The 22,265-nt window shown below is 38.0% G+C and overlaps 1 protein-coding gene across 4 annotated transcripts in view; it reads right to left on the bottom strand.

The window, feature by feature from the left end:
• The window catches only part of CSE1L (chromosome segregation 1 like), a 61,906-nt gene that overhangs the window by 3,961 nt on the left and 35,680 nt on the right, over window positions 1-22,265 (bottom strand). For all 4 annotated transcript variants that reach the window (XM_080682882.1, XM_080682881.1, XM_080682884.1 and 1 more), the window contains 16 exons: window positions 20,724-20,891; window positions 20,482-20,611; window positions 19,301-19,366; window positions 18,702-18,904; window positions 17,676-17,760; window positions 16,268-16,329; window positions 9,087-9,223; window positions 7,871-7,974; window positions 5,880-5,977; window positions 4,664-4,814; window positions 4,317-4,525; window positions 3,814-3,911; window positions 3,631-3,716; window positions 3,045-3,126; window positions 1,603-1,749; window positions 409-640 (listed from right to left, as the gene is read on the bottom strand). In XM_080682882.1, the coding sequence (XP_080539008.1) occupies window positions 409-640; window positions 1,603-1,749; window positions 3,045-3,126; window positions 3,631-3,716; window positions 3,814-3,911; window positions 4,317-4,525; window positions 4,664-4,814; window positions 5,880-5,977; window positions 7,871-7,974; window positions 9,087-9,223; window positions 16,268-16,329; window positions 17,676-17,760; window positions 18,702-18,904; window positions 19,301-19,366; window positions 20,482-20,611; window positions 20,724-20,891 (2,058 nt within the window). The remainder of the gene's footprint in view (window positions 1-408; window positions 641-1,602; window positions 1,750-3,044; window positions 3,127-3,630; window positions 3,717-3,813; window positions 3,912-4,316; window positions 4,526-4,663; window positions 4,815-5,879; window positions 5,978-7,870; window positions 7,975-9,086; window positions 9,224-16,267; window positions 16,330-17,675; window positions 17,761-18,701; window positions 18,905-19,300; window positions 19,367-20,481; window positions 20,612-20,723; window positions 20,892-22,265) is intronic.

Genomic DNA, 22,265 nt, shown 5'->3' with positions numbered 1-22,265 from the left:
TAAATGCCTGCTCTATCTTGGAAATAAATACATTTTTATTTTAGAGAGAAACATTGATTAGTTCCCTCCTGGTACACACCCCAACCTTGGATCAAATGCACAACGTTGGGGATGTGCCCTGAAACGCTAGCTCTTTTGGTGCACTCCAACCAAGTCACAGCAGGGTGAAAATAAATTTCTAATCAAAAGGCTTTATCCCTGAGATTTGCCCCTACAATGATTTGCTTAAAATATTTTTGTAGCCCATAATTTTAAAGAAAAATAAGCCTTGACTATATGTAAATGAGATGTTGTTTGATTATGCTGACCAACTATAACGCACCAGAACAACTATTACCCTCTTACCTTCCCATAAAGGTGTCCTATTGATCACAGCATCCTCTGATAACAAAGATACTTAATACTTACCCTTCCTGGACAGGCAGTAGACAATTTGTGAAGTGACTGTGCCAGGTGAATCTTGGGGTTGGTCACCATTTGACCTACAGGATCATGCTCTTTTTTCCCAGCAAATGCCAACTGTGAGAAGGCAGTCTGGTATCCTGGTGTATCTTCTATGTCAATAAAATGTTCTTCATCAGGAATGGAATCATCCTCAGGTAACTCAAAAAGACCAATCAGAGACTGCAGTAAAGGAGTCCTGGATTGAAGAAAACAAGACAAAAGATTAATACACAGCAATTCCTTAAAAACACAAATTATAGAGTCAGTGTCAAGAATAGCAAGGGACTGCCGAAACCGGTTTGGCTCAGTGGATAGAGCGTCAGCCTGCGGACTGGAGGGTCCTGGGTTCGATTCCGGTCGGGGGCATGTACCTTGGTTGCGGGCACATCTCCAGTGGGAGGTGTGCAGGAGGCAGCTGATCGATGTCTCTCTCTCATTGATGTTTCTAGCTCTCTATCCCTCTCCCTTCCTCTCTGTAAAAAATCAGTAAAATATATTAAAAAAAAAAAAAAAAAAAAAGAATAGCAAGGGACCAATGAAATAAAGATGGATGTCAGTGCTTATGCCTATCCAGAAACCATTTTTCAATTCTTTTGGCCAGAGCACCCCAATTTCTCTTCTGAAAACTATACCATCACCAGAGATGCTTGGCTAGTGAGAAGGCTGTGTGACCTCAGCCAAATGAAGGTGGAAGGAATAAGCCTCAAGTTGTCACTTTATGAAATGGCTAGCTGGCTAAGTGAAACCATAAGAAAAAGAGAGGCAAGAGGTCAAGTAAAGCAATGTCTGTTGGACATTGAGCACACACACGTAAGATCTTCCCTAAACCTATTCAGTGTCTCTTCTTAAGACTGAGGCCAGTTTACTTGGGCACCTATCATAAAATAGTGTTAGAGATCATCAAGAACAGGAACTTTTACCAGACTCTCAGGAGGTCCATGAATTTCTTCCCTCACCCCACAAAATGTTAAGAATCAGGAAATAAGATCATCTTGGGCCCAGAAGGATCCACAAGTCATGTCTTGGACTTGATGGTTGTTAGTAGAGAAGCTAAAATCAGAACCAAAATTCTCTTGGCCCTCGAAAGTAAGCCTGGCCGATTTTGCAGTCATAGGAAAGGAAGCTGTAATTTTCAAGAACTTGAGGATGAGTACTTGCCATAGCTTGGTATACTCAGTGTCCATCATTGGGGGACATTCTGTTAGTAGTTTGGTTATGCCAACTGCACAAATCTTTTTCTCTACATTTCCAGATACTTTCTGAATTTCGGGAATAATAATTTTTTCCAAAACCATTCCAAACATTCTGTCAATCAAAACAAAATAAACCCAGTCAATATTAAATTGGATGACGACTATAATTATGTTAAACAGGTGTTATTCATACTCAGTAACTCCTCATAAATAGAAAATTCAAAATAACAAGGTTGCATCAAATGGAAGAGACTGAGAGGTGACAAAACACCAAACCGGCCCTGTGGCCAACTGCCACCATCTTTTGTGAACACGCAAGCCTATGCTCAATCTTCACAGCCATTGTTGGTCTTGTATGTTTTTATTTAAAAAGTCCTCAAGAAATCTTAAAAAAAATAGAAATTAGAAAAAAGAATCACCCAGCAATAGTTTTCACATTTTTGGATTATAAACTTCCCAACTTTCTATTTTCTATACCTACATATCTATAACTACGTAGATGTTAATGGCTGTACTAAAAAATGATTTTGGCCAATCATTCCATGTTGTTGCAAACATTCTAGAAGTTTCCCATGATTCTAAATGATGCAAATGTCTCAAATTATACATTAATGAATCCTTTGAAATGGAAATAGTGGGTATCAAAGAGTATAGACATTTTAATGCTCTATAGAAAGGGTGCATGTTCATTGCTTTCTAGAAAGATCATGCCAATTTAAGCACCCAATAGCAGTCCATGAACTATTGAATTCCTCACAATCTTTTATTACCAGAAAGCATATTTTCTGGTCCTACTCTTTAGGTTAATTCATTTTTTACATTTTATTCAATTTTGAATTATTTCGATACCCTCACAGATACAGCGATCTAAAGTGAGTTTTTTTTTCCCATCCTCTATCAATTTCTTTACATCCTTCTTTCCCTACTAAATGGGGAATGTTACGCAACATTCTTTGCATATACACTAAAGCAGTTTTAGTGATCCAAACTTTTCTTTTGAAAAATCATGCTGTTAAAGGCTCCTGGAGACAACACTGACCATCACACCGAACACTGGCTTTGGAGAATGCTAGAGTAGGGAATAACTTTGAGAATTAGGGAAATATTTACAGGTATGTTCTTATTTATGACTTAACACCCCACGAACATTTGAAAACCACACAGATAGAATCACTGCACCAAAAACTATGAAGTTATCTATAAATAAACAAGTCCAACTTTCTGCTTTTAAAAATAAAACACAGCCCTGGCCAGTTGGTTAGAGAATGGTCCTGATATGCCAAGATTGCAGGTTCAATCCCCAGGCAGGGCACATATAAGAATCGACCAATGAATACATGAATAAGTGGAACAACAAATTGATGTTTCTCTCTAACTAAAATATAATAATAATAAAAACAAACTTACTTTGGTTGTATTCCATCAAATATTTCTTGTAGTGCCAGCGCCCCATATTTTATGCAATACAAATTAATAAAGACTAAGAAACCTGTTGAAAGGAGATGCAGACTTATCAATACATAGGACTCACTGCACTACACAAGTGATTTAGTAGTTTACCAGATGAAATATTTATCATTAATGCAATGGTAAGATATGTACACATATAATACCTTAATAAAAAACAAAAAAAACAAAAAAAAAACAAACAAAAAAAAACCCCCAATGACTAACTTTAGCATCAATACTTCCCTTTTAATACAATTTAACATACAGAATTTCTGCCTTTATTGTACAAGCAAAAAAGTCTACATGTAGTCTCTGATTTATATTGTTTTATCATTTCTGTTTAAAATATTTTGATATTTAAATTTATAAACGTCTGGAATGCAATATATTTGAAAATGATTTAGTGTTCGAGAAATGCAAACATCTTAAAGTATTTTATATGTAATGTTTATAACTGATAAAAACATTGGTATGTAACCATAACATCTAAGGGTCTTAAGCTACTTCATTATTTCTGCAGGAACACTGAAATTACTTTACTTACTCTTGATAAACTTCGTTGTTTTGGAATTTTGAAGTCTCTGGAATAATAGAATGAAGATTTGCTTCCTGTATTGGTCAACTGACTCACTAAAGAAATGAATAAAAGCAACCATGTAAATGCAGCATTTTTCTGAGTACCTAACAGAATCCTAGTCTAATGTACGAGATTATATTTCATACTCACGGAGGCATGTGCTCTATTATACTGTTTAGAAGATAAAAACCTTGGTGGTCATTGGCTTTGGATGCAATGAGCTTCTGAAAAACACCTAATAACCCAGGCTACAACAAAACAGATCAAATAACAATTAAAGTGGCAAGGCTTAATTATTCTAAAAGTTAAGCAGGTGATATATCTTGGAAAAAAAGAGCACACTGTAATAATCTAATTTGCATTTTCATTTTAGTTCTTATGTCTGAAGTGTAGAAAAAAATAATCCCACCTCAACAAGCCCTTAGTTTTACATTCTTGAAATTAACCTTAACCTATTTGACTATTATTTTTTTATTTTCCACCATGGCAATAATTAAAGGATACCTAATTCTAATAAAATATACATTAATATTTCCTACTAATTACTTCCCTTTTTACTAAATTTAAGTAAAGAATTTTTAAAAGTCTGCCATCCCTAGTTTCTCTCAGCTACCTTAGAAAATTACATTTACATCAAAATAAATCTGACTCACTATTTTGTCAGCTGCAGCATTTGCTATTGTATTTGAACCGCGTTCTAGGAATGCTTGGAGAAGCCTCACTAGAGCAGGGATATTTCCTGTTCTTTCCCAAAGCACTGGCTGAAGGAGATGAGGAAATAAGGCCATATAGGAAGACGGAATATCATTTTTGTGTGTTTCCAGAAGCAAAGACATCACTTGAAAGACATATGGAATAAACTCTGTTGAGGAAAATAACAGCTGTCAGCTTCATAATCAATGGCTCTGACACAAAAGGTTCATATTGTTAGGAACACTGTGTTTATAACAACTTTAATAATTTTATTCAATTTAGAAGAAAACAACTCCTTTTAACTTACCTTGTACATCATTCTGTAAAATTTCAGTAAACACCAGAAACAAAGCCTCTTCAAAATTTACAACAGCAGCAGGGTTGGCTTTGCATGTTATTCTTATGGATAAACATATTGCTTCAAACATATAGTGATTAAAGTGAGGTTTGCTTGGGTTCTGAAATTTTAAAAAAAGGCTTATTATTCTAATAATCCAAGTGACTATATTAAATGTCATTTAGAAGAAAACACACCTAACTTTCTAAAACAGATTACAAGAGATGCCATCTTTTTAAAAGTCAGTATTAAGAAAAAGTACCAAATACACTAAAAAGCCTGCATATATGTTAAAATTTTACATTCACTTTAAAATTCAGAAAAAACAATACTTGCTAATACCTGTTTGGATTATTTTTTTTAAATACTATTACTAAAAAGTACTTCAGAGTCACAGGGAGGTGACAGCACAAGCCTCAACTGCCCGGGCTGTAAGGAACTTTTCTAAGTAGTGGCAGAAGAAATGAGCAGGGACATTAAGTCCTGGCTCTGCCAATAGCCTTGTATGGGACCTTAGACAAACCTTAACCTCCATAGGCTTTGATGCCTGTATCTACAGTGATAACCCTTCATATTAGCCGTTTTCTTGGAAGGCTACTACATAAAGCTGATGACCTCAGAAGATGTGTGAAGGGAGCAGGGGCACGCAAAGTGTGGGACCCTGCTTCTCTTCTCAAAATTCCCCAAGGCCCAAAGTAGTCCAAAACCCTTACCAGACCTCAGTGAAAAAATCATCACTGTTCTCCAAAATCCCTCTAATACTTCCCATAAATTTATCTCCTTTTCATACAATTATTAGGAATAAGAATGAATCAAATATCTGTAAAATTTCTGATCAAAGGAGGAGTTAAAAGCCTCTTTTGTGTCCACCTGGTACAAAGCTTACTTTCCTAAGGTTTCAGATTATCTATACTTTCTCAATTTTCTTTAACATGTTACTTTTTAAATGAGAATAAAAACGTTTTTAAGTTTTTGAGCCTATACTTAAAGGTGAGTGCTGCCATGTCTGCAATCTAATGTCATCCCCACACTTTCAGAAACACACATTAACTGTTGGGTCAAGAAGAATTCAACAAAGACCTTTTCCTTAAGTCTGACCTATTGCCAGGGAATACTGATGATCAAACAGTTTATAGCATGAGTTTTTTTTCAAAAAAGGCTGTACTTTCAGAAGTGGTTCTGTTACCTTACTAACAGCTAATAGCTTCTGGGTAAGCTGAGTGATGAGAGTAGGGATATAAGGGATTATGGCTTCTTGGAGGAGGGAAAAACTTCTCATGATAGCTGTAAAATATAAAAACAGCAAAAACAAATAGTTTAAACTTCAGAACAAAATAGTGGTTGGGGAATTCATCATCTGACATTTTAAGACCTTAGACAACCCCAGATAGCTCTCTATATTTAATCTAAATTTCCTTTCCTTTTAAAATTAGGCCAGGGACTGGCAATAAAAGTTAGCTGGGAAATATTGAGTATTTCCAGGGGGCATAAGGCTTAAAGAATTTTAAAAAAGGGACAATAAAAAAATAACAAAGTGACTAAAGAAACAAAGAGAAGAACGAAATAGTATTAGTATTCCAAGTTTCTCTCACTTAGAAATTAGTGGCAGAAAGCATTTAGTCCTGGCCTATTGGAAACATGATTGCACCTGCTTATCCCCCCTAAAAGAGAGATTAGGAGCATAAGAAAAATCTGAATATACATATGAAGCTATGGAAGGTCCATATTGCAAATATATTGCTCATTAAGATGCCTAAAAACATTTATCATGGGAGATAAACACATTAAGCTAAAAATGTATGATAGCCATGTTTGCACAAACAGAATAGATGTTCCCTAAGTAGAGCACCTACTATATGCCAGACACACAGGATAGAAAGTTATAAATCCCTTGCCTCCTAAACTTTGCAAAGATGTTTCCTCTACCCGAGCCAAAGCCTCACCCTCCTACTAGCTAACTGCTACCGATCCCTCATCTCGGCTTACCAGGGGTGGGCAAACTTTTTGACTCGAGGGCCACAATGGGTTCTTAAACTGGACCGGAGGGCCAGAACAAAAGCATGGATGGAGTGTTTGTGTGAACTAATATAAATTCAAAGTAAAGGAGCGGAGGGGAGAGCAAGAGAACCGGATAGAACAGCCGGATCCGACCCGCGGGCCATAGTTTGCCCAAGGCTGGCTTAGACCCATTTCCTAGAGAAAGCCTGTCCCTGAGTTAGGTTACTAGGGTTAGAGGAAGGACCAGTGTCGCTCCTCTGGGCTGACACACAAACCTTTCTTTCACTCATATCTCAGTATTTCCTGGGTGCTCTTGCATACCCGAAGAACACAGCAACAAAGACCAGCAGTCATTACCTATCATTGTTGGGAGAAGTCCAGTGCTAAAAACACATACATGTAAACACATGTACAAATGTGTACACACCCCAGGGGTCCTTACCCAGGACAGGCATCAGTTTCTTTGAAAAACATTTTCTACAAATCTGACACTGTGCTATTCTCTTGGAATCCAACAGTGAATAAGACTATGACTGCCCCTGAAGTCAGAGCTGTCAACAAGACACTCTCATAATGGACAACCTGGCAGGTGGTTATAGCTGCCTGTATCCTCAACAGTATGTCTATGAAGGCAGTATCTGTGTGGGGTCTACCAAGTGCAGTCAGGTGTCACACCAAGACCCAGAATACACAGCGTGCATCACTGAATGTTGTTTGATCTAACCTTTGCCCTCAAGAAATTCAATCTAGCCCTGGTTTGGCTCAGAGGATAGAGAGTTGGCCTGCGGACTGAAGAGTCCCAGGTTCGATTCCAACCAAGGGCACATGCCCAGGTTGCGGGCTCAGTCCCCAGTAGGGGGCGTGCAGTAGGCAGCAAATCAATGATTCTCATCATTGATGTTTAATCTAACTCTTCCTCTCTGAAATCAATAAATATATATATTTTTAAAAAGCAATCTAGGAAAGGAAAAAAAGGAGTTTGCTACTTTAATAAGAATTCTCTATCAAATTAAGGTAAAACTTTTTCCTGAAATCACTGGTAATAGTAAATAAAACAATATTCTTTATTTTCAAATACCTAAACCTAGCTAATTCTTGGCTAACAGTATACAACTCACTATTTACCCTTATAATCAGAAATTAGATACTTATAGTCTATACACCAGGGAAACGGCCTACCTTTCATAATATATTCATTTTCTGAAGAGCCAGGAAGTGTGAGAGCTTTGAAAAGGTTTGTTAGCAGAATCTCAACAAACGGTGCGATTTCTGCAGCTGTAAAGCTATAGATGAAAAAACAGCTTTCAGTCACTACCAACTCTTGAGCTTGTCACTCTGGATTATCCTGGGACTACATCACACTTCTTGGCATAAAAGTGAGCCATCTCCCACCACTGACCATCGGCAGACAGCTTAGGAAAATAATTTTTTATATGTGCTCACGTTAAATTCCTAAGGCACATCTGACACCAATCAGTTAAACGAGCCAAAACCCGAGCAAACCCAACATCATCTGAAGCTGTTAAGGTCATCCATGGTTCATATCACCATCAAGGACAGGACTCAGACCCTCAGGGAACTGTCACTTATTCTTCCTGAAGGTGGAACTGATTCAGAACTGTTTTTTGCATAAATTCCAGTCCCGAAGAGATACTGGCTTGACTCACAAAAAAATCTTCTTTTAACCCTTACTTAGTCTCTGAGAATATCTGCATTTCAAGTTCTTGATGAAGAAAACCTAAAATTGTTTTCCATATCTTACCCACAGCTCAGTTTAAGAAATAACATTGTTGAAGAACGGCCTGAAAGACATGCTGCTGTTCTACATTTTATCCTTGGATTGGGCTAGAAAAGCTACTATCTTGGACCATAGAAAATTCTTTTCACTCAGCTGTGTCATATCTCAGCACTGAGTGAACACAGCCAGCTGAAAGTAACTACACTGCATGATGCTGCTAAGAACACGACTACTGCACAGACTCCCTCCATGAAGGCCCACTTCTGAGATGCCTTCTGAGTAACTGTTTAAACTCATGGACATTGTGGAAATTTTAACTCATCAAGTTTCCCTCATTCATTTGGTTGCTAGGAGACTACACATAAAATCAAGAGTTTCTTTAACTACTGTAAATGATCCTGACACACATTTCTGTTTATTAAATGCACCCCAGTTACTTTCCTTTGCTGCTACTTCCTCTACTCAACTTGATTATCATAATATATCTATTCTGGCATGCTGCCTTAGATCCTTCTGGATTGAGACAGTATAAATGAGTAAAAAGTACACATTTATTTTTCTGACTCTTAGTGAAATTTTGAATACATTTCAGAGATATCTCTGACCCACCCCACACCAAAATGAAGAAATATAAATTGCTTAGAACCCAATACTTACAGAGTGGCGTGGTTAGGCCCCCTCATAGTGAACAGCCTCTCAAGAGCATGTGCTGCATAAGTATGAACAACAATACTTTCAGCTTGAAGATAATTAATCAAGAGAGGAACAGAGACCAAAAGCTGTTCTTTTGGTACCTGAAAAATACAATAATATGTATGCTCTAACTCAACAATGCTATCTTTAAGTAAAAAACAACGGGAAGAAAAGGACTTGCTGAATCTAAAAAGTGTTCTTTCAACTGTTACAAAGGGAAATGATACGATGGAGAAACCAAAACTTCTACCACAACACAATGGTTCAATTCACATTCTCTTTTCCAATTCTCTTTCTCTGAGCATAAAAACTATGATTAGGGTAAAACCTTGCATACCATAAAATAGTATCATGGAGAAGCAGACTAAGATTTCATTAATCTTAAAGAAATATACTTTTTCCCTTGCAGCCATTTCTTGGAAAAGTCATTCAAGCTTTGTGCCTTATTTTCTCTTAAAAAAAAGGGGGGGGGGGAGGGCAACAAAAATAAGAATACTAAGCTTCATTAAAAGCCTCTAAAATGTTATATTATTCATTCACTAGCCTCTAAAACAGAACAGCTTCATAAGGTTGCAAGTAACCTTGGTAAATACTTGCCAAAGACACACAAAAATTATGAATCAGGAAAATAAAGAATCATCCACAGGAAAGAAACTATGGCATATTCTTACAATGGAATACTACACAGCTATTAAAAATGAACGCTTAACACCGCTAATAAATGAGTAACTCTCTAAAACGATGCTATAATTAAAAATTTTAAACCTATAGGGAACTACAGAATTTTTATGGAAATATGTAGTATACAACCATAAATAAACACTTATAATAATAATGGGTATAAAACACATTTAATTCATTACAGCAATTATCTCTGGGAGAAGGAGAATACAAATCAGATGTATATGTACATGTAAGTAATTATAGCATGGAGTTAAGATTTGTGGTGGTCATGCTAGAGAAACCAAGATGGCAGCATAGGTAAACACTAAACTGCTGCCTCGCACAACAATTTCAAAACTACAACTAAAAAAAACGGACATCATCCAGAACCACAGGAAGGCTGGAGGAGTGGAAATTCTACAACTAGAAGGAAAGAGAAAAACACACTGAGACTTAGAGGAACTACAGGAGGCAGAGGTATTGAGACACATGCGCAGAGAGGACTGCCAACTGAGTGCGTGGCTGGCTTTCTCAAGTGGGAGGGAGACAAAAGCTCCCGACTGCGCTGAACTCCATTTCTAGGTGAGACTCTGGGGACCCAGACTCATTTGGGGAGAAACTGGACTGTCTGGTAGCGGGTGGAACTCGAGGGTGGCTTTCTCTCAGAGGTGCTTGCAGCGATTAACACGGGACACTGAGACACAGGGGCCTATTAGGGCAGGGCTGATGGGAAACCAATGCTGTCTGCTCCGCCCTGAGACTCCACCCCATCCAAGCTGAGCACAGAGGCTTTTGTAAGTCTTGTCTCATAAGGGTGTCTCCAGCACAGAAGTTCTCCCAGCGTAGACACAGCTGATCCTCTTAGCCAACTGGCCTGGAGGTCAATTCCTCCCAGTGATACCAACAACAATCAAGGCTTAACTACAACAAGACTGTGCACACAGCCCACAAAGGAGTGCACCAAGAGTGTACACCTCAGGTTAACTGAGGAGGCCGACCCACTGGGCCGTATAGGACACCTAGCACACAAAGCCACTCTACCAACTCAGGGAAGCAGCCAAAATGTGGAGACAAAGAAACTAGAGGATCACAAGAATCAAGTCAAAGATTTGAAATACAAAGAAGCAAAAAACACTCAACCGGAAAAGCAAAAAGCAAAAAGAATCCAAAAATATGAAGATAGTGTAAGGAGCCTCTGGGACAACTTTAAGCGTACCAACATCTGAATTTTTGGGGTGCCAGAAGAAGAGAAAGAGCAAAATATTGAAAACCTATTAGAAGAAATAATGACAGAAAACTTTCCCTACCTGGTGAAAGAAATAGACTTACAAGTCCAGGAAGCGCAGAGAAACCCAAACAAGAGGATTCCAAAGAGGACCACACCAAGACACATCATAATTAAAATGCCAAGAGCAAAAGACAAAGAGAGAATATTAAGAGCAGCAAGAGAAAAACGGTTATCTACAAGAGAGCACACATACGACTGTCAGCTGATTTCTCAACAGAAACTATGCAGGCCAGACGGGAGTGGCAAGAAATATTCAAAGTGATGAACAGCAAGAACCTACAACCAATATTACTCTACCCACCAAAGCTATCATTCAGAATGGAAGGGCAGATAAAGAGCTTCACAGATAAGAAAAAGCTAAAGGAGTTCATCACCACCAAACCAGTATTATATGAAATGCTGAAAGGTATTCTTTAAGAAGAGGAAGAAGAAGAGAAAGGTAAAGATGAAAATTATGAACAATACATACATATCTATCAACAACTGAATCTGAAAATCAAGTGAATAAAAAAATCTGATGAACAGAATGAACTGGTGAATATAATAGAATCAGGGGCATAGAAAGGGAGTGGACTGACAATTCTCGGGGGGAAAGGGGTGTGGGGGGTGTGGGAAGAGGCTGGACAAAAATCGTACACCTAAGGATGAGGACAGTGGCGGAGGGGTAAGGGCAGAGGGTGGGGTGGGAACAGGGTGGAGGGGAGCTATGGGGGGAAAAAAGAGGAACAACTGTAATAATCTGAACAATAAAGATTTCTTAAATTAAAAAAAAAATTTGTGGTGGTTATGCATTATACAGGTTGAGGCAAAAGCAGGTTTACAATTGTGAGTACACAAAACAGAGTTTATTCTTGTATTATTATTTATTAATTTAAAATAGAACAGCTTCACAATGTTGCATGTAACCTTATTTTCCATTCAGATAACTATAAACCTACCTTTTACCTCACCCTGTTTTGTTTTCTATTCTTGCTTGTGTATCTATATATATAAAAGCCTAAGTGACCATCACAACCGAACGGACGACTGTACAGGCTGCGTGGGGCGACTAGGCCAGCAGGGGAGTTAGTGAGGGGTGACCAAACGACCGAGCAGTAGGCTGCGTGGAGGCAGCAGGGGAGGCAGTTGGGGGCAAAGAATCTGGCGGGGGGGGGTGGGGGGGGGAAGGGAGGTAAGCAGTGAGGGGTGACCAAGCTGGCTGGCAGAGGGGGGCAGTGAGGGGTGACTAGGCTGGTGGGGGGGGGCAGCTGGGGGCGATCAGGCTGACAGGAGGGGCAGTTGGGGGCGACTAGGCCAGCAGGGGGGGCAGTTAGGGACAACCAGGCAGGCAGACAGGTGAGCAGTTAGGAGCCAGTGGTCCCGGATTGTGAGAGGGATGTCTGACTGGGGATCGGGCCTAAACCGGCAGTTGGACATCCCCTGAGGGGTCCTGGATTGGAGAGGGTGCAGGCTGGGCTGAGGGGATTCCACCCGCCCCTCCCACCCCCCCGCACAAATTTCGTGCACTGGGTCTCTAGTTTAAAATAATTTGCAAGATAGCCACATTGTAATTTGGCAGAGGTATAGGAGAATAAGATGACTTTGCATGCTTTATTTTTTATCTCACTAAAATAGAGCGATGTAAAGTGCTAAGAGTCGGAAGGATCATATAACTCAACAGCAAAAAACAACAACAATCCAATTAGGAAATGGGCAGCCCTGGCCAGTGTAGTTCAGTTTGTTGGAGTGTTGTCCCATGAACCAAAAAGTTGGTTCAATTCCTGGTCAGGGCACATGCCAAGTCTTCAAGTTTGGCTCTGACTGGGGTGCATACGAGAGGCAACAGACCGATGTTTCTTTCTCTCTCCCCCTAAAATCAACAGAAACATATCCTCAGGTGAGGATTAAAATAAAAACCCACACACAAAAAAACACCCCACAATGAGCTATCGATCACCTGACACTTGCTAGTAGAGCTATTATCAAAGCCAAAAAATAACAAGTGTTGTTCAAGGGTCAACTGTTCATACAAGCATAAAATCACTATGCTATATACCTAAAACTTGTATGTTTATTATATATATATATATATATATATATATATATATATATATATATATATATATATATATATATTACGTTTCAATTAAAACAAAAAAGAGAGGGGTGAGGAACTGAGAACCACTGAGGGGACAATGGGCTATTGTAGTCCTCCCCTCTTGCGGGTGTCAGTTCAATGACAGGCATGACTGGTGGAATTTCTTTTATTGTTTCCTTCCTCTGATGCAAAGTGCTACTACTGATGAGCTGGAGCCTGGGCATTACAGCAAAATGGGGGATGATAAAATTTTATAAAGGGGATTTATGGTTTAAAATTAAATACTTCAGGATCCACAAAATCTTATTCAGAGTCCAAACTGTTTGGAAAATATATAAATCAATCAATGAAAAATGTTAAGAGTGTTTTTCTGTTGTTGACTTTGAACATGTTCAAGGAGCTATTGTGGTGAAATTTAACAAGGGTTGTGACCAAAAGACTGAGTCAATGACTTGAGGGGGTGACTCAGAGTCTCTGTGTTCTCGTTGGACTAACTTTTAATATTTACTGGTCCAGTGGAATAAATAAAAATGATCATATCTAAGAATAATTAAAATTAGATCAATGTTTTGTTGGTTATGATAAAAGCACCATGCACTTGAGAGTTGCTTGAAATAATTTTTGTTAAAAAAAATAAGAAGCTCTAACCGGTTTGGCTCAGTGGATAGAGAGTTGGCCTGCGGACTCAAGGGTCCCAGGTTCGATTCCGGTCAAGGGCATGTACCTTGGTTGTGGGCACACACCCAGTGGGGAGTGTGCAGGAGGCAGTTGATTGGTTTCTCTCTCATCGATGTTTCTAACTCTCTATCCCTCTCCCTTCCTCTCTGTAAAAAATCAATAAAATATTAAAAAAAAAAGAGAGAAAACTACGTTTTCTAAATATTAAGAACAATCAGAAATATGGGCAAAGTATGACTAAATAATTCACAGAGACTACACTGAAATGGCCCATTAAATGAAAAGGTATACAATCAAATTCAAACTGAGAAATGCATTATTAAAACTGCAATAAGATACTATTTCCTATCTATGACATTGGCAAAATTCCAACATACTCTATTGGGAAAAATCAGCACTCATTCAATTTATAAAGAAATGCAGCATGATACCTCTATAGAGGCAAATATGGCAAGATCTAACAAAATTACATGTGTGTTTACCCTCTAATCTAGCAATCCTACTTTTAGGAATCTATCACAAAATTACAAAGGCGAAAGCACTAAGTGAGATAAACAAGTATTATTTAAAATAGCAAAAGGTAGAAAAAAAACAATATCCATGGGGGAATCGGCTGAGTAAACCATGGGCGGACCACCCAATGGAATACTACAGGTATTAAAAAAAGAGAGAGAAATCTATAAATACTATTATAGAATGACACCCAGGATTTTTTAACTGAAAAATGCAAGGTAGAAAAAGTTTACTTAGTAAGCTCTTTTGTGTAAAAGGAGAAGAAATATAGATATACATAGGATAAGTATTAGGTTATATTTTTAAAAATAAATAATGAGCCCTCGCAGGTTCAGTGGTTAGAGCATCAGCCCATGGACTGAAGGGTCGCCAATTTGATTCAGGTCGAGGACACGTACCTCTGCTGTTGCAGGCTCAATCCACACCCTGGTTGGGGGCATGCAGAAGGCAACCAATCAATGTGTCTCTCACTCAGATGTCTCTCTCTCTCCCTCTCTCTCTATCTCTCCCCCTCCCTTCCACTCGCTTTAAACATCAATGGGGAGTGCTTGCTTCAGCAGCTCATATACTAAAATTGGAATGATAAAGAGAAGATTAGAATGGCCCCTGCGCAGGGATGACAGGCAAATTTGTGAAGTGTTCCATATTTAAAAAAAAAAAATCAATGGGGAGCCCGGCCAGCATGACTCAGTGGTTGAGTGTCGATCTATGAACCAGGAGATTACAGTTTGATTTCCGGTCAGGGCACATATCTGGGTTGCTGGCTTGATCCCCAGTGTGGGCGTGCAGGAGCAGCCAATCAATGATTGTCTCATCATTGATGTTTCTATCTCTCTCTCCCTCTCCCTTCCTCTCTGAAATCAATAAAAATGTATTTTTTTAAATATCAATGGAGGGGAAAAAAATATCCTCAGGTGAGGATTAACAATACATAAACAAACAAACATAAATAAATAAAACCAGAACTCGGTAAGAAAAAAACCTGGTTAACCACTACAAGAGGGAGGGAACAGGGATGAAAGCTACACCTTTCTGAATGTACCTTACTGTATACTGTCCTACTTCAGAGGCATGACCACCAAAATAAAAAAAACACACAATGAAATGAACCTAATAGTTTATCAAGTTTATGGCAAAAATGCACAAAGAATAATTTCAAGTTGCTTTAAAGACAGTATTTTTAAAATACATATAAAAACCACAAAGAAATCAAACTGCATTCAGCAGTATTACTTTAGTAATAATAATACTGGTATTGTTATTTATTTCCTTACTCTCTCCTGTGAAAAAAGCCTAGAACTAATGGTAATTCATTAGCAGTATCTCTAGCACTTAGATTTCTGTCTTTCAAATAACATTTTGCATCATCTTCAAGAGGCACCTGAGATCTATAGCAGGAAATGTATCAAATGAGCCTGGAATATTTTGTCATGTATAAAAGAGGCCATTAAAGTATATGTCAAGAGGGCACAGGAATCTATAATGGGTCCCCACTGGCCAAAGATTCAACAACTAGGGCATCAAAATACCCTCATCTGTCACACCTTTGGAGGTTGGTAAGGCACTGTCTCGTTACTCTAAAAATTGATAAAGTGGGAAAACCAACAAACATTTATCCTGCTTTTCCCAAACAAATTGGTAATTAACTATCTATGAGAACATGGTGGTGGTTGAACAAAAGAATGAATATATTAAAAACCATTTAAGTGTACATTTTTAAATAGAGATATTTAAGGGAATTAAAACATAAGTCAATGGTGGAAAGTTTCTCTTTACTTGAATCTACTGATCACACAATCATTACTAAAAGTAGACAACCAGACATGGCGTATGTCCTAAATAAATGAAACAAAGTGTAACTACGACAAATTCTTGCCCCCGCCCAAAGGATTAAGTGGTACATAATATAAGTGAAAAGCAACTTACTTGATTCCTAAAAATCATAATGTATTTGATACCATCAGCTTTAAGGACAGGAAATTCATTCACTATTTAAAAAAAAAAAATCATAGTTACTAGAATACTAAGGACTATTTTTCCCAAACTGGTGAAAACATTATCAGATTTTTAAAACAAGGTTTTGGTAACCAAACTGTCAAGTAATTCAAGCTTAGTTACCTCTATACTAATCTACTATGTAGCTATTAATTCTGGTAAGATAATAAAATAATTTTCCCCTTTATCTTTAAGTTTCATTACAAATTAACATGTATTACTTATGTAACTGAATAAACATGATTTGGGACCATGACTAGTGACCATATATCTATCATCTTCTTCCCAGAATTGAAGCTATTGTGAATCAAGAGCATGTTTCTCTACCTGAGATTTACTTTAAATTGCTCTAGTGGTGAGAAAATAATTAGTAAAAGGGAGAGAATACTAGTTAATTGTTAAAAATTCTTAAAACTAGATGATATTAATATGGAAGTTCATTACAAGACTCTCCCTACCTTTTAATGTATTTAAAATTTCCATACAGCCCTAACCGGTTTGGCTCAGTGGATAGAGCATCGGCCTGCAGACTGAAGGGTCCCAGGTTCAATTCTGGTCAAGGGCATATACCTTGGTTGCAGGCACATCCCCAGTAGGGAGTGTGCAGGAGGCAGCTGATCCATGTTTCTCTCTAATCGATGTTTCTAACTCTCTCTATCCCTATCCCTTCCTCTCTGTAAAACATCAATAAAATATACTTAAAAAAATAAAATAAAATTTCCATACAAAAAGTTTTCAAAAAGGGAATATCTATGTATCTTGATAAATATAATTTCATCAACATAAGAAATTATCCGTAATATTTATTAGTTTCATATACTTTAAATTTACTATGATTTTTAAGAGTTTTTCAAACAAGAAGAAAACTGAAGTATAATTCCTAGACTATATACCAGGATAACGAAAAGCTAAGATACAATCTTACTTATTCCTATTTTCCTTCTACGTAAGCCAATATTTTCTTTATAAACAGTTAATTTCACCTGAGCAAAATCTGGAGGATCATTTGAGATTTTATTCAATAAAAGAAACACCTGCAACAAGCACAAGAGCCAATGTTTGGAGTACTATAGTGATATAGAGCCCCTATTATGGCTTTTGCCATAATGTTACTTATTTTGGTAGCTCAAGTTGATTAGAGCGTCATCCCACTATGCCAAGGTTGCAGGTTCAATATCTAGTCAAGGCACATACAAGAAGCAACCAATGAATGCATAAATAAGTGGAACAACAAGTTGGTGTGTTTTTTCTCTCTCCCAAATCAATTTTTAAAAATTGCAAATAAATATTGCAGGTATGGTGTTGTTCAGTTGCATAAATAATTTTTTACAAAACTCACCATTAGCTGATTTTAAATCAGGGAGAATGTGATTCACAAAGAACTCCGTCAGATTTACAAGCTCATTTGCTTGTGTAATTCCATGCTGAAAAACGAATTTGTAACAGGGTAAAATAACATGAGATACCTGTATATATCTACCACATTGGACATTTATATAACTTTAGAAAACCAGGTTAAAAAATGGAAATGAGCCCTAGCCAACTTGGCTCAGTGGATAGAGTGTCGCCTGCGGACAGAAGGGTCCCGGGTTCAATTCAGGTCAAGAGCACATACCTCAACTGCAGGCATGATCCCCAGCCCCGGTTGGGGCACATACAGGAGGCAACCACTCGATGTGTCTCTGTCACATCGATGTTTCTCCCTGTCTGTCTCTCCCCTCCCTTCTATCCTCTAAGAGGAAAAAAAAAAAAAAAAAAAAAAAAATCAATGAAAAGATATCCTCAGGTGAGGATAAAAAAAAAAAGGGGGGGGGGAGGGACTAAAAACTTCAAAACACAAACTGCTTAAAAACAAAACAAGACTAGCTCAGCCAGTGTAACTCAGTGGTTGAGAACTGACCTATGAACCAGAAGTCATGGTTCAATTCCTGGTCAGGTCACATGCCCAGGTTGTGGGCTTGATCCCCAGTGTGGGGCATGCAGGAGGCAGCTGATCAATGATTCTCTCTTTCTTTGATGTTTTCTCTCTCTCTCTCCCCCTCTCCCTTCCTCTCTGCAATCAATCGAAGTATTTTTTTAATCATTTTTTTAAATATATAATAAAGAAATTTCCTTAAATTAACAAACACTGAGTCTCAGCTAAGGGAACAAGTGTGGCATCTGTGAACATTGTGTTCTATAAGAAACTTAAGTGCTTAATACATCAACATAAAGTCCTCTTTGGAAACCACATGAATTCTAATCAGAACTAATAGATTACCTAGCAGAGAGAAATATGCGTCATCAAAAATATATTACTTCCCTTTTACTTCTGTGGTCACCAACACGTCTGATTTAGAAAGAAAGCTATATTGAAAAGATTCACCTTCTGTGTCTGGGCTTTTGATGCCAAAGATGTCACTAGGTAAATGGCTGCATCTTTGTGTTTCCAGTTGACAGATGGATTTTTTGCATATTCCTGCAGCATGGAATTAACATAACCGGAGAAGATTCCTGTCACGGGTCCCTCAAAAAACTTGCATAATCCTCGTACTAGATCACAAGCAGCCCTTCGTCTAGTATCAATATCTATAAAATCAAAGAGAATTACATCATAAGAAACAACCACCAACCAACTGATCAAGTTTATGAAGAAAGCTGCTGACAGCTATCAGCAACATAAACAATGAACATTGTTTTCACACACACAAAAAAACACAAACAGAAAATGAGGATGAAAACTAAAAAGGTCATAGTAGTATGATAAACTCTACCAAGTACATAAAAAAGAGAAGACAAATGATTTAACTGATAAAGCTCACATAAGAGCTGCTTTTTAAGGTGTAGGAGTGAAAAAAAAAAAGTTATCCGACGACAGCCAGTTGAAATGACACACTAGTCTTAACTCCCTCTTCCATATTTACCAGAAAAAAAGAGCCACTTTAAAACTGGCTTGCCAAGGCTGTTAAAAACAAAAATACATACCAGATCCTTCCAAATCTCTTCTTATGTACTCCTCAGAATTATCTTCAAAGGCTTCTTCATCAGCAGCTACAAAGACAGATGACATTTCTGTACTCAAAAGACAACCCCTCAAAAGACATGGCAATCACTATACTTTTACACCTGAGCATGCTGAAAAGTGTGTAGAATTGACATATTTTACAGCAAACTGTTCTTTCCCAACACATAACTACTTCATATATTACTATTCATTACTTAGAGCAGCAAATGCTACCGCGAAAGTTTAGGTAATGGATCATTCACACAGACGTGCTACCAGCTCACTTGTTCTAATGTGTAAGTGTCCCCATAACTGGACTTTACCATCAACTTTCAAAAATGAGTGTTGGAAACCAATCTAGGGGGTGCCAATTTTTTATTTTGCCAGATAAGGACATTAAAAAAAACAAGCTAACAACTATAATCACCATTTCACAAAAATAATTTCAACACCGAAAATGTAGGACAACATCAGAATAAAGCTCTGTTCTTTAAATAAATACATCGTTTTAGAAAAACACAAAAGGAAAGAAAATCTCACATTATATTGTCCTTTATTTCTTCATTTTGTTCCAGATAATTGAGAACCACTGATCTAATGACTGCTTTGATATAGAACACAATTCCTACCACATTTACTACTTGCTCTTCCCAACTAGAAAAAGACATTCTGTATACAATCAGTATCTTAGGACTATCTGAACCTTAAGCACGAACTAAGTGGGCTTTCACTCTATTTAAAAGTTATCAATTCTAATCTCAAGTCAACTGTTGGAAAACAGTTATTTGCCTTGGTGAAATACTAAAACCAAACAAAACCAAATTATTTCCATAAGTTGAGATCCTGGACAGTTTACTTTCTTCTCAATATACCAGGATTGTTAAAGTTTCATTTAATATTTCTATGAAAAAACCTCCACAGCATAAAACAAAGTTCATCACAGCAGCATTCATTTCACAAATGCCTTTTATACCGACCACACTTGGTCTTGGTTTACAAAATAGGCAATAAATGATCTACAAAGTCTTATTTAGCAATAAAAAAAATTAGAATATGTTATAATAATCAACAGGGAAAAGACTTACGGAATATATACTAACACACCCTTTAAAAAACCAAGTTTTTGATTTCCTAAAAAAGCTTTACACTTCGCTATAATTACCTCTAAATTCCATGTTAGGCACAATAACCTTTTCACAGATACTTGTCAGCGTGTTCTGGTCCTCAAACAGATTCTTATAGTGAGGTCTCTCACAAACTGAAGCCAGAAATTGAATTGCATTACTTACCAACTGGAATAAAACACAAAAGTAAGCATATTTTTAAAAGCAAAACTGAACCATTTATTTCTTGGGGAAGTTAGAAGGGGGACGTCTTAATTAATTTTCTCCAACATCATCTTACCAAGTCATATTTGACCTCTTGACCTGTTGTAACTAGTAAATTCCAGATGGCTGTGACAAAACGAGGCAGGTACCGTTGAAATTCTTCATCATACTTTTGTGCATACAGTGCAGCATTATCACAAATCTGGGATTTTAGGAGCTCCAATAAGCCTGCTTCCTCTTCATCCTCACATAAGAGAAACCAGAAAACTCAAACATACATCTTTAATGCTACCATAAATACAGAGTAGCTGTAATGCCTGAACACTTTAAAAATTTAAATCCAAAGCCACTGTCAATTTACTCACCTAGTCTTTCAAATAAATGAAAGATGAAATACTCATTTATTAATCACTGAGAACAGCTCTCAAAAGATTTCAAGTTAAATAAAGCCTTTTCTTCTGGTTGCTAAATTATAAAATATTTACATACCAAACTGAAAATAACATATTCCTACAGAAACCTGAATGATAAAGATTACATCACACTTTCCTTTATAACATGGTTATTGTATTGTCTTACTGTCTCCCAAAAGGTTCTCATTTCAAATGTTACAATGTGTCCAACCCCCAAAAAGGTAATGCTATAGGATTCTCAAATAATATTTTGGTTATCTATCTAATAAAAGAGTAATATGCAAATTGACCATCACTACAACACACAAATGGCTGCCCCCATGTGAACACAAGATGGCAGCCACACAAGATGGCCAGCAGGGGAGGGCAGTTGGGAGGGGCCAGGCCTGCAAGAGAGGGCAGTTGGGGGCGATCAAGCCTGCAGGGGAGGGCAGTTAGGGGTGACCAGGCCAGCAGAGGAGGGCAGTTGGGGGTGACGGGCCTGCAGGGAAGGGCAGTTGGGGGGGACCAGGCCTGCAGGGGAGGGAAGTTATGGGTGACCAGGCCTGCAGGGGAGGGCAGTTAGGGGTGACCAGGCCTGCATTGGAGGGCAGTTACGGGTGACCAGGCCTGCAGGGGAGGGCAGTTAGGGGCAAAGAGGCTGGCAGGGGAGCAGTTAGGCATCAATCAGGCTGTCAGGGGAGTGGTTAGGGGGTGATCAGGCTGGCAGGCAGAAGCAGTTAGGGGCAATCAGGAAGGCAGGCAGGTGAGCAGTTGGGAACCAGCAAGTCCTGGATTGTGAGAGGGATCCCAGATTGGAGAGGGTACAGGCTGGGCTGAGGGACACACACCCCTGTGCACAAATTTTGTGCACCAGGCCTCTAGTAAAATATAAAACAACAATCTAAACCAAGGGTCAGAAAATTCAAGCAGAGCCTGTAGGTCTGCTGCCTATTTTTATAAGCTAAGTTTTATTGAAAAACAGTCATGCTCATTCCTTTTCCTCATTTATACAATTTCTAGTATTGCCTTTGGCTGTGTTCAACTACAACTGCAGAGGTGAGTTGTTGGAACAGAGACTGTATAGCCCACGAAGATAAAAATATGTACGATCTGGGCCTTTACAGGAAAAGCCTGCCAATCCCAATCTAAACAATAACAGTGGTTTATATAATACTCTCAACTATAACAGCAAATCACAAAAATCTTTTGAGCTATACCAGCCT

Source organism: Plecotus auritus (assembly GCF_963455305.1).
Source record: "Plecotus auritus genome assembly, chromosome: 8".
In the NCBI taxonomy this organism is placed as follows: Eukaryota; Metazoa; Chordata; class Mammalia; order Chiroptera; family Vespertilionidae; genus Plecotus; species Plecotus auritus.
The sequence above is the reverse complement of the archived record's forward strand: the minus strand, read 5'-3'. Positions and strand labels throughout refer to the sequence as shown.